Source organism: Perca fluviatilis, chromosome 2 (genome assembly GCF_010015445.1).
Source record: "Perca fluviatilis chromosome 2, GENO_Pfluv_1.0, whole genome shotgun sequence".
NCBI classification, from domain to species: Eukaryota; Metazoa; Chordata; class Actinopteri; order Perciformes; family Percidae; genus Perca; species Perca fluviatilis.
Window position 1 is genome coordinate 38,753,408 of NC_053113.1, and position 13,351 is coordinate 38,766,758.

Sequence of the window (13,351 nt, forward strand, 5' to 3'; positions counted from 1 at the left end):
GAGGAGAAAAAATTAAATACATTTAAACATATAGTTACAGTGCTCATCGATTCTCATTCATTGACTACCTGCAGAATTCAGTATTAAGAAGGCTACATGGCTACAATAGGTCTCCATCACTGGTGGTGCGGTCAGAAAGTATTAGTAATACGTTTTTCATTATTACTCTCTTCCAACTAATTTCTGTGGTTAAACCGCTGACTTTTATGTTTAACAATGTTTGAGGGTGTTCACATCTATGTTGACTGAACAATGTGTGCTTTTTAGGGCTGCACAATTATCCGTAATTTTATCGAAATCGCAATATGGACTAGTGCAATATCCTAATGGTGGGGGCGAAATATTTGTTAAGGCAAAATATGTGTGAAACCATTCTGAATTAAGTATTGTGGCGCTGTGGAGACGTCCCATCCTACAAATCGTATCCTACAGACAAAAAAAAATCTTTGTTTGGTACAGATCCTTAATAAATAAAAATATATAAAACATAAATAAATAAAAACTATAATTCTCTCTCTGTATCTCTCTGTCTCTCTCTCAAACATGAGAATAATGATACAAAAATGATCGTTCCCTCCAATATCGTGAATCATATCGCATTAGGAATATCAGTCAAAATAATCTCAATTAGATATTTTCCTCATATTGTGCAGCCCTAGTGCGCCTTAACAATCGGAAAAATCAGTTAAAACATTTTTTGGGGGGCCAAGAGGTTAGTCAGATGACCTCAGTCCCACTGATGATGGGTTTCACTTGTTTAAGAACCGACTGAAAGGCAAAACAAACAAAACAGGAATTCAATATGGCTGCAATACAGGCCAAGCACACCATCACCAGGGATAACGTGTAATAATGTGTCTGCTGAAGTTTATGGGTTGTAGACTTTAAGCAATCAGTGATTACAAAAAAAATCTTTCAAAGAGTTTTTTTTTGGGGGCATTTTTAGGCCTTTATTGACAGGACATCTGAAGAAATGAAAGGGGAGAGAGAGGGGGAATGACACACAGCAAAGGGCCGCAGGTCGGACACGAACCCGGGCCCGCTGCGTCGAGGAGTAAACCTCTGTATATATGGGCGCACACTCTACCAACTGAGCTATCCAGGCACCCACAAAAAAAATCTTTAAACAAATATTAAATATGACTGTGGCAAAGGTTACGTTAACTTGTTCAAATTCTGTCTGTCCCTTGATGTCACCTTTCTACCTACACTGTTCATGAAATTAATGTAAACACCTTCAAATTAAAGTGGAAAGTCAGTATTAACCTAATCGATATTGTCTGATTTTTAATCCAACAAACAGAGCGAAAACAACACAATGTGTTACTATCGTTAACTGCACTATACAGTTTTGACACATGAGACATATTATATGTGCAGCCGTATCCTGAACGATGTATGAGGTATCTATAGCAAAGCATACATTGGATTGCCCACAGTAATAACTGGGGAAGGAAAATACAGTCCCCAGCTCCTGGCAGAGAGTCAGTGTGGGACGGCTGTGTTAATGTGTTGTTCTATTAAACAAAAACCCAGTTTCCTGGCTCCAAACCTCCAGACTCCATAAACGGCAACGCAGGATAACTCAGTACTGTGAACAAAAAAGGTTTTCTCCCCCTAGTGTTGACTCTCCCACAAAGGGTGTGAAAAGACATGGGTGCCAGATACAGCACATGAAAAGTGCTCCCGAAAAGTACACGATAGCCTAGCCAAACAGATAGGCAGAAGGAGGGGAGAGTGTGGATGTGAATTTTGTGCTGACAGAGTCAATGATGTCCACTCTGCCACTGGCTGGAGCTGATAAGTAGACTGCACTTTGCTTGACATGCTATCTGATCAACTACCTTGCCCATTTGTTCGGTGAGTGAGAAGGTCAAGGAGGGGCAATGTGTAACCCACACTTTCATTCACAAAGAAATATATAATAACTAGCTATTTAAAATACTGCTGTGTCATAGTGTGCAAACAATGTGCATTTCTACAACTCAAACAAACAAAAAGATCTGAAAGAAAGGCCTGTATGTGCAGTCACGGTTGGCCCTCAGGGGGAAAATGCTTTAAAGCAGTACCTTCAGAGCTCTTCCAGGCTTTCCACAAGTCCTCCACACTGATGAACTGGTCATCACCGTGGAAAGTGTTATGCTTAGCCTTGGGGTCATGGTAGTTTAGATCTTCTCTCAGAAACTGCAGGATGACAATGATGATTGTAGTGGTTACAAATAATCCAACTTACAAAAGTTTTGAAAGAAAAAGTAGGTATAACACTTAACTGGCCTCACATCAAAATGTTGTACACATTGTTTTTAGTTTGCTCCATAAATGACGCAATCTGAGCATACAGAACTTTAGTTAGCTTAGTTTGACCAATGCAGCAATGAAGAATTTGAATGTACCACTTACTGACGTGGTTTGGGTTTTCCTTTTGACTAATTCAGGAAATAATGGCCACAGACCATACTTCTGAGTGGGGGTTGGTTGAAAATGTTTTATGAATAGCTGGAGGACAAATGCTACATTTTCAAATAGTGTTGGAAATTTGCTGTTGAGGGGTTTGGATGGCACTGTGACCTGATTCACTACGGTGGTATTTATGACCCCCATAAAAATAGAAAATGCAATTCTTGTGGCTTATGTGTGTGTTTGATTTACTCACTGTGAATGGAAGATAAAACATTATAAATATCTCAACCACACATGACCTGAGAAAATTACTAAGATTTTCCACTGGAACAGCTCAGAACTTCCTCCCGCACTGGTGTTAAGGTAATTCTACAACACAAGAGTATTGATATACACCTAAAAGCCAGACAGTAATTTTTATTAAAAAACAGAGCTGAGAAAATCAATTGGGATAGGGTTTGTGACACAAAGTGTAACACATTTTTCAAAAGGGACCTTTTTAACCACAGAAAAGTAAAGTTCACTGCCTTTGTGATTCTCAGACCAGCCACTTGTGGGTAACCTTGAGTGTTTAACTCAAATGTTCTGACAGGCAAATACTTATTCAAGCTTTTCAACTTTCAATGGCTGAAATAACGGACGCTGATGATGACAGATTTCAGGAGCTATAGCCAATTTATTGGCTGTCATGAGAATTATGCTGAGTCTTGCTGCAACTTGTCGTGTAAAAATGCAAAGTCGTTTTTCCTGAATTTCACTCTGAGGTTGCCAGGCAACCAGCGTACACTCCAGGAAGTTACTGCCAAGGGGGTAAGCTCAATGTATAAAAGGTTCCATTACCTTGTATCTCACGTTATGGCTCCGTAGCAGACATTATTGTAAAAATAGGCTAACGATTAGTTACATATTAGAGGAATTACCGTATAGTGCAGGAGAAGCTCGCAGGCAGTTTCGACTTACATTAGCTGTTTAAGTTTAATTACTAATGTTAACTAGCATTTTAGTTAGCAATAATTAGCCTGTGCCCATGTTATCTCCTTACATATACCTACGCTCTCCGTCTCTGCAAGATTGGGAATGATTGAGATTTCTCTTGGCACAGCTACCAGAAGACTTACAACTTTCAGACAGGTTGCTCACATCGTCTCTCCAGTGTTAAGAGTAATAGAAACAATATAAAAGTCTCTGGATTACTTTTTGGCATCTCTGGCTTGAAAATGAGAACCCTGCATGTTGTACAAACGACACCATTGCATATAGTAAATAGCACCCAAACCCAAATTTATGTCCCTTCAGTTTCGCCCCCATTGGCATTGTAGTGGTCACCTACTAGCCAATGGAACCACACTACTTGTTGCCCACTTATTTTGTGGGTTAACTTAGTCACATACATAACATCTTGCACTCCCACAAAAGCCAACTCATGCAACACGGGTGGAAGACAGTCATGATGCATTTCTTTCTTGATAGAATTGTGTGGGAGGATTTTTACTACAGGGTAGAGAGATGGTCTGTGCTGCAGGTGAAATATCACACTCCTAAAAATATATTCCATTGGAAAATTAGCAGGACCTGTATAATGTGGCCACAGCCCAAAGCTTATTCTTAACTTTGATCTTGGTCATAAAGAAATCAACTATGCTCTTTATTTAATCACTGTATGGTAACAGGAAGTCTGACTACTGTCTTGAAGTGCTCTTATTCGTTTTGAGCTTTCCAATTGTTGGCTCAAAGCCACTACAGATGAACATGCTCACTGTACTGAACTTTTTTCAGATTCTTTGCCTTCGGGGTATTTGCATGCCAAGTGCCTCTTTTAAAAGCAAAGAAGGCTTATGTCTGGCCTTAACCAGATGCAACAGACTGAACCAAACCGAAATGAGGCTTCTCAAGGCCACATGTAGTTTAGACTACAGCTCAGGATGTAAGCTAAATGGACGACAGGCAGTGTCTTAAGGCACCGGTGATGTCTGTGAATGGACATAAATAAGCTTTAACGGTTTATTTTGTGCTTTCATTCTGCTTGACTGTATTGAAAAGAAAAGCAGGATTTAAAAATGGAATTAAAAATTACAAACATAGGCACAAACAAGACTTAATGTAAATGTATACTAATGTTCTTTGTTACAATGTGTTGTACAAATGTGGCAACATCAATGAATACAACATGCATGCCACTTAATGTGAATTAGGTTAATTATTGACCAAAACTTCCAGAAAGGGGACACTAGAGCGCTTACAAGACAAATCCTCCAGTTACTCTGAGTAAGTTAAGGACATTACAGGGCTATGATTAACTGACTATCTAGCAGCAAATCTTGTGCTGATTCAGATGACAAAGGATTACAATGATACCTGTAAGCCTCTTCAGACTGAATGAAGACCACCTCTGTTACTGTACAAACCACAACACCCGCTTCAACAGAGCATCAGCTCCCGTTGATGATGACTTTTTAGGCTGATACTTACGCCGTCTGTCTCTGCCACGTCTACATTGCCGTTTGCGTCATCATCCATCTGCTTGTGGATACTACGGATAGCCTCATAACTGAGAATTCCATTCTCATCCTTGCATAGTGGCTCATCGATGCGACACAAATCTGGTGGAGAAACTGAGTGTTAACAGGCAACTTTGAACCTCACCCACAGATTTTTCAAGTTATATTCAAATTTCTACTACTAATAACAAAAACAACAACAAAGATGACTATCAAATGCCAGGTTGAGAATGTGTGCAACTATGCACAACTAAACAAAATGCTGTTTCAGAACGTTTTGGTTAGATTTTTGTTATCTTGATTCTTAAAAACCTATTTTAACGATCTAAGCGCATGGCATGAAGTGCATGGTGCAGGTGCGTTTGGGGCGTGTCCAAATCCGCTTTTGCTAGTTTGATGGAAGAAAAAAGGACTTGGTTCAAAAGGGATGTACACCTATGAATTAAAGAATGTGTCTTCATTATTTCACAGGTGTGTTTTGGGCATGCAATAAACCAATCAGAGAGTCATCTCCCATTCCCTTTAAAAACCAGGTGCATTTGGACCATGGCGTATTGCTATTATCATGGAGGATTTGCACCGTAATATATTTATTTGTAATCATTTGCATGTGTGTGCTGCTGCGCTTCCCTGTGTGTGTAACAAGCATAGTGTGCGTGCGCTGTGGATAAGCCTATGCGCATTTTACTAATTTGCTGTTAAAATAACAATGAAATGCTGCGTTATTGACTTTAGACGAGGTTTTTGTTGGTCAATGGCGTGATCACTTCCCGCTACCTCAAGATAGCAATACGCCCAGAATGCACCTGAACACACCTCCCTGTAAGACCAGCACGCCCATGGGCGTAAAGATGGGCGCAGGTGCATTTGCTATTCAAACGACGTGGGCGCTGGACGGGAAATTGACAACTGCGTTGGTCTTAAACTAGCAAAGACACTTGCGTCAAGCTTTGCCTGAAACCCTTGAAATGTTCAAAAGTAGAGCTGCACCGATAGACTGAATTGGCCGGTTTTCACGTGCTCGGCCACGACCGGCAGGTCAGTCTGACAATTTCGTGCCGGTCAATGCTACAATTAACTGACAACATAAGTTATACGAGTTACCCCACAGTCACATTAGCTACAAGAGACAGAGACAAAGCGACAGGCTACCATTCATTTTCAACGGGAGTGGCCGTTTGCCAGCGACAAGCGACGAGCTCGCCGCTGCCACGAGCAAGGCGGGGCCAAAATAAACAAGAAGTCTATTTTATGCAAATGCTGAGCGATGCGACAAAGCGACTGCCAATCGGAGCGTGAGGGCAGCGTGATGTAGGTCAGTGGCTCGAGTCGAAGAAAATAATTCAAGATGGCGGAAAACGCACGGACATCGTACATATCTGATAAGTTTGGCATTTTATCTCATATTTTGTTACTTTTATCGAGAAATAAATACTTTTAAATCCCAAAACATCGTTCTTGTGACTTCTCTGAAGTAACTTTTAAGACGTGCTTGAAGGTAGCAATGAAGAATTTCTGTTTACTGTTGCCAAGCAACCAGGAGTAGGCTAGGCACGCCCAGGAGCGCCCACAAGCGAGTGCACGTCGCTCTCTTTTGTAGCTAATGTGACTGTGGGGTTACAGTTCTCAAGGACGCACGCACACACGGACGCGACGGCACGGTCTCTTTTTCCTTTCTCTCAACTTTTCCGACCGTGTGTCGCGCTGACCCGCTCGCCATTCTCCCCCATGTAGGGAACCTCGTGAATTAACCTGCAACATGTCAGCTGTTTGGAAAATCTTCAGCGTGTGTGCAGAAGATAACAAGTTTGCAATATGCAACACCTGCAAGGAGAAAGTAGGGCACGGAGGGACGACACCAAAAACCAGAATTACAATTTCTTTAGTTGGAATTGAAAAGAAGGAAATGACTCTAACATTGCTCTTTAGATGTGGGTGAACTTCCCACACCAGGAATAATTTATATAGTTCTATTTTATAGTGATCCATTATCTGTTAAAAACATTTTCTATGTTCTGTGCAAAATGTTCTATTAAAAGAAAAAATAGAAAATAAATATTTGTGTGTTGTAAAGTGGTTAGAAAAAATGAAATCGGAATCGGCTAAAATCGGTAATGGCTGGTCTAACTCAAAGAAAATCTGAATCGGCCTAGAAAGTTGTAATCTGTGCATCTCTACTCCAAAGACTTCAACACTTTTGGTCGTTTATTTCTGTATCATACTTGCCCTGTCATCTGGCGTCTCCAAACCACCAAAACTTACCAAAATTGTTTGCAGTAGCCTACTTTACCCACAGTTTAACTAAAAACTATCCAAAAGATGTTTAAAAGAAATCCTAGTAATGGTCTTCAATTCAATTTGATTTATAGTGTCATATCATAACAGAAGTTATCTCAGGACACTTTACAGATAGAGTAGTTCTAGACCCGGCTCTTTAATTTACAGAGACGCGACAATTCCCTCCCAATTTCTTCCTGTTGCTTTGCGATATTACAGAAAACTATAGTCTACTGAAGTTCATATTTCAGATTTCAGCACCAAATGTGCAATTTTGGCGATGCCAGTAATATCTTAAGTGTTTTTTTATTTAAATTAGAAACAACCAGGTTTATAAAGTTAAAAAGTAAAAATTTTTTTTTTTAATTTGAAGCATTGAAGTGATAATTTACTCAAATACTGATTTTTAGCTCAAAGCTACAATAGCTCTCTTAACTTCAACTACTCCTGTTATGGCCACAAACATAACTTTTAACCTTTTGTGCTTTTTGCAGTCCCAGGTTGGACTTGCCTCACTCAACCTCTCTCTCTTGCTAATATAACTGAACTGCAAAATTCCTTGACTGAAGACAAAGCCTTGTTTATGTGAAGCCTTTCACTCAATGTGGGGATGTTACCAAGAGAAAAAAACAGGCCATGTCCTAAGGTAAATTGGCTTTTAATAATAAGGGGTTTTCAATTTTTTTTTTTTTTAAATCATCAATTTCACAGTTTGGGTTATTGTCAGGAAAACTACGGTTTGTTGGTTGCATTCAACTGTTTTTAACATTTTGACCGTCAGCCCTCGGAACTTGTAAACATTTCAGTGTGTAGGGCAGGGCTCCACAATTAATTGTAGATAATTCAGAAATGTACGCTTCCATGATTATTATGTAATTTAGCTGCAGGTTATCTAGTGAAGCTTGTCTGCCCTCTGTGTTCTCCCTCCTTCCTGAGGGATTAGAGATCCTCGGCCATTGATCACAGATAACGCCACCACTCCCACTGAGAGGAAACCTTGTTTGGCTTGTACTGCAGACACTCAGGAGTTGTATGAAAGGACATAGGCTACCTGTCATAACAGTAAGTGTAAATGTGAATATCAATTTAAATCTGAGGACACTCGCACACTGTGAATTTGTGATTTCCAATCTCACAAGCCTTTTCTTTCTTGAATTAATTTACCGGTATTAAAGAAGCATATGTGCTGAGCCAGTGACAGAGAGAGCGCTTCAGTGGAAGCCGGTGTGATCCTGTGAAGAGCCAGAATCGAGCCGGAGAACCAAACCCGTGTGTCCAGTGTGGAAGCTGTGTGTGTGTGTGTGTTTTGTTTCAGACGTGTGCTGAAGCTAGTGTTAATTGAGATTGTTTAAAACTTCGCTTTTGTGAAGACCATTTTCAGTTTGTTGGTTTACCAATAAATTATTTGATTCATCTTGGACCGTTTTTGCCTTTCCCTTGGTTTTCCCCCGGGTTTAGTTCATTGTCAGGGTCCTCTGCCTCTAGACACGATAGGGACATAACAGTCATAATAGTGTATAATCAACTGCATGGATATGGTTTGCACTGAGCTGGCAGTTACAGCTTAATGCACCCTTCTATGGATCAACTTATCACACCAATCCAATCCACGTTTTCTTTACTGCCAGAACCATATGTTATGACAGGTTGGCTCAGTGGTTAGAGAGACAAAACAGAACGTAAACTTTGTCACAGATTAACCTCTGCAACGGTCACTGCATATGTCTATGAACGGTTTGTAGTTGGCAAATTCTCCATATGAACTAGGAAGGGCTAATGCACAATGTGAACTTCCGTGTAGAGAAGTTAATTTTTGAGCCCAAGTATGCAAGCATTCAGCTTCAGAGAACCTACAGAGCTACATACCAAAAAGGCAATTACTCTCACTCATTCACACTGACCATGTTAAACTAAGAGTGACAGTTACCCTAGTGAAAAACAACCACATGCAACACTCTCATACACCCAACCTGGCCCTCTTTCTCATTTGGCTTGCAAACCTCCAGGGACACAAGATAAGAGATTTACATACAAGTCAGCCTGCCTTTTTTTTTTTTTTAAAGAGCTCAAGTTACACAAGTGATTCTGTGTGCAGGTGAAGAACACACCCCATAACTTTGCTACTTCATAATTGCAGCAGTTAAGATGTCCTATCGCCATTCAGTATACCTCATCAAGCTTTGAAAATCACTGTCAAGAATAAAGGCCTTCCCACACTGTGGCCTCCTGAGACATGTGACACACATTAGGAAGAATGTGCTTACACACTGAACTGTGTGGTGGTTAAAGAGTTCCTGGTTAGCCAGCGCACTGTTCACACGTACTAATAAAAGATCACAACCATGCAAGTTTGTAGTGTTGGGTTTTTGCCAAATTGTTGCTAAAAGAGTAAAGTCAGGATAAATATTTCAAAACTTAAATCTGAACAGTTGCACCTTTTGTAAACAGAATTCTTGCACTAGCACACTTTAAAAAAAAACTGAGTCATAGTATGTCATCCTACTACATACTGGCTCATTTTATAGTCTCAAGCTGCAGCTACCGTTATTCATGTGAAATATCTTTATGGATTGAGGCAAGAGATTATCACAGTGATAGAGGATCTCGTCTAACAAGATGAGTAGTTTTACAGAAGGAGCTTGTTAAATTCACTAAACATGTTTGAGCTTTAAATCAAATCGTCCATTAAAAAGGGAAGAAAGATGTGGTATAATGTAATGCAGTAAGTCACTGCAGGAGTACACTGTACTGAGAGGCCCACATCGCCTTTAACATGCATGCAATTCTACTCATTAGGTTTCGTAGTTGAAAATTTAGGTGACATACATGATAAGAAGTGCAAATCCTAGATATGAGTGTCTACATAATGTCAATATGGAGTCCTTCGTAGTAGCCTACTGTGCTATCAATCATTTAATGATTGCATTGACTTGTGCCAGCTAGGCCAACCTTTATATACCAATTTAAACAATTAAAGTGTCACAAAGAAAAACAATGTTTGTTAAATATTCACAATGTATTGATTCTAATTTATTGGAAATAATTTAACATCTTGATTATTATTACCTGATTCAGAAGCAACTTAAACCCATACTCATGTGCTCCACTAACCATTAGATAAATTACCTCCTGTTTGTCTAGGTGGCTTGATCGGAGTTGGAGGCAGGACTTAACAGAGAATGCCAGCTGGACTATTCTCAGCATGGCTACATTTAGTGCCTGCACAATCACAAAGATGTGGCACAAACAGTAATACTCCAACTGCCAAGCTATAGTATGTCATCTTAGCTTAAACAGATGGATACAAAATATACTTTTAAAATGCTACAACATAATAATGCCGTGATTGACTACTCACCTGACACCCCATTTTCAACAATCTGACTTTCCGGTGTAGGTGAACTTGGTTTTTCAGTCCAACTTTCTCCAACGAGACACAAGCAAAATATCCACAAGGTCACCAATTTATTAAACTCCATGGCTGGTGTGCGCTGGAAGGAAAAAAAATAAAAAATAAAAAAAGACAGTCCCTTTGACAATTCTGATAATTCTAGCAAAACGAATTTGCAGTGGTTCTGTCTAAAGTTAATCAATTAATCAATAATAGCTCCGGATTTAAAAACAACGTAGCTACTTTGTCTCTTACATATGGCCATACACCTTAGAAAGGAGAGAAAACTGCATCAATCGGATTAGAGCACACCAAGAAATACGGTCAGTTACATAAAGATCCCCTGCAGCAACTGCAGACACATGCTATCACTTCTCAAGTACACATCTTCCTGAATGAATGACTGTAACGTTACACAGACGCTTGTTACATCTGGCTTTTTTAGTCAGACATTAAGCCCTTATTTTGTCCGTTTAGCTGTGATTGACGGAATGTATACAAGCACATGTCACCTCAGGGAGAAAAATAAGAAGACTAGGAAAAGTAACAACAGCCTGTTCCGTGTGCGTAGTGAGTATGTGACAAGCCCCGACTAGCTAGCTATACTTCTCGGCTAACTAGGAAATAAAAGTAAAATATCCAACAAATGGGGCGTAACATTACAGAGGAGCCTTCACACTGATAACGCTTCCGTGTTTTTTCAGTTTACGTCGGTGTCGACTTAACGTTACTGCATTCTCCACAGACAAACGTTAGCCGCCGCTGACGTTTAGCTAACAACAAGACACCGCAAGACGAGGGACGTTAATAAAGAGGAACTGTAGTTTTGGCTAGGCTAGATGATAATGATGATAATGGAACACCGTAATGTTGAATAACAAAATAATAAAGTTACCTGTCATGTATCAGAGCCAGCAGATCTGTAGTTTCAGATCAGTGTTAACATTGCAGCAGAGTTGAAGCACAGCGAACTCTACCTCCTGTTAAGAAAGGTCTCGGTCTTTCCCCCGACCGAGACTGGACCGAAAACGCCGCAGAATGTTGAAAGACCAGTGGGCTTGTCTTCCTCTACGCCACAGAGTATCTGGTTATTATCACCAAGTGTCGCCCCCTAACGTCCGGAGTTTGCACAATTAATTCAAACAAATTGCAAAAGTCTGCCATCTAGCGGATTGTTTAAGCCACCACACTGAGACACAAGGTCCTGTAGATATGTTAAAGGACAATTTCACCAATTTTCAACATTTCTTCAATAGTAAGCTATGTACCTGTCAGTATATAGGCTGGGTGTTATGGAGAAAACCAAATATCAAATATTTTTGACCAAATCAATATCGATACAGCAACGATATTGTAGTGTTTACTATTGGTGCTTTCACAAAATATTTACCCAATGAGATTTTAATAATCATCAGTAATGTGGATATGATGATTAAGTGGGTAAAGGCAAATAATAGAACAGTTACACTTACAGTCTGGTAACTTCAGAAAAGTACATCACTTTACTGTAATGCAGCCTTTAAAACCAGGAAAAGACAACACATGCCATATTACGATATTACGATAACCAAAATCTAAGACGATATCTAGTCTTATATCACGATATCGATATAATATCGATATATTGCCCAGCTCTACTGTGCAATACAAATCCTTTTATCACGAAATACCTTTTACCTTGTCAAAAGTAGGAAAAGCACAGGTGTGGGCTCACTGTCACACTTTACCAACCCTATCACATGTCTGCCTTTACATTATTCTCTACTGTATGTTGGAGGACATGTCCAATAATTAGCCTAATTGACCTAAACAAACTACAAACGTAATGTACAAGTGGGACAATAGTAAGTAACAATAGGCTACTGTTTTCTGGGTTCTGTTGTTGTAAACGAATATGATTCAAGGTCTTGCAGGCCAAATGAAACTTCTTGCTCATGCTTGGCCAGTACTTGCATCATCATGGTCGGATTTAACAGGAAGCTTCAGAGCTTTGAAAATGTGTTATGGTTTATGGTTCTTGCTCAACTGTCCTCAACCAGTTTGAGCCTGTGTCGCTTTTAAATCTCACTGAAATCGTCATGAAACTAAAACCCTCATATTGTCCCACTGACACTGTGCCCCCTCGCCTCTTTAAGGAAGCCTGGGAGACTATTGGCCTGATTGTTCAAAAAATCATAAATAGTAGTTTGTCAGCAGGTGACGTTCCAACATACGTCAAAGAAGCAGTTGTGGAACCCCTGATTAAAAAATGAAATTTGGATTCCTCGGTTAATGATAGACCTATCTCAAAACTTCCTTTCATCTCAAAAATTTTAGAGAAGACTGTACTTCTACAGTTGCAATCTTTTTCACACTAGGTTTTTACATGGAATATTTGAGATTTTTCAATTTGGTTTTAAAGCATTTTACAGCACTAAAACTGCACTTTTAAGAGTTTTTAATGACCTCTTATTAACCATTGACTCCCCGTGGTCCCCTAATATTGAAGTCTCTTTTATATAGACCTTAGTGGTCCCCTAATACTGTATCTGAAGTCTCTTTTATATAGACCTTAGTGGTCCCCTAATACTGTATCTGAAGTCTCTTTTATATAGGCTTTAGTGGTCCCCTAATACTGTATCTGAAGTCTCTTTTATATAGGCCTTAGTGGTCCCCTAATACTGTATCTGAAGTCTCTTTTATATAGACCTTAGTGGTCCCCTAATACTGTATCTGAAGTCTCTTTTATATAGACCTTAGTGGTGCCCTAATACTGTATCTGAAGGCTCTTTTGTATAGACCTTAG

At 39.6% G+C, this 13,351-nt stretch overlaps 1 protein-coding gene across 3 annotated transcripts in view; it reads right to left on the reverse strand.

Annotated features, from left to right (window-relative positions):
* Positions 1-11,631, reverse strand: part of stim1a (stromal interaction molecule 1a) — a 28,874-nt gene extending 17,243 nt beyond the window's left edge. For 2 of the 3 annotated variants that reach the window (XM_039779479.1, XM_039779471.1), the window contains exons 1-4: positions 11,462-11,631; positions 10,534-10,666; positions 4,870-5,000; positions 2,070-2,184 (exon numbers count right to left, since the gene is read on the reverse strand). In XM_039779479.1, coding sequence (XP_039635413.1) covers positions 2,070-2,184; positions 4,870-5,000; positions 10,534-10,654 — 367 coding nt within the window. In that variant the 5' untranslated portion in view covers positions 10,655-10,666; positions 11,462-11,631. The remainder of the gene's footprint in view (positions 1-2,069; positions 2,185-4,869; positions 5,001-10,533; positions 10,667-11,461) is intronic. The other variant, XM_039779486.1, reaches the window with a different exon arrangement.
* Between the last annotated feature and the right edge of the window lie 1,720 nt (positions 11,632-13,351).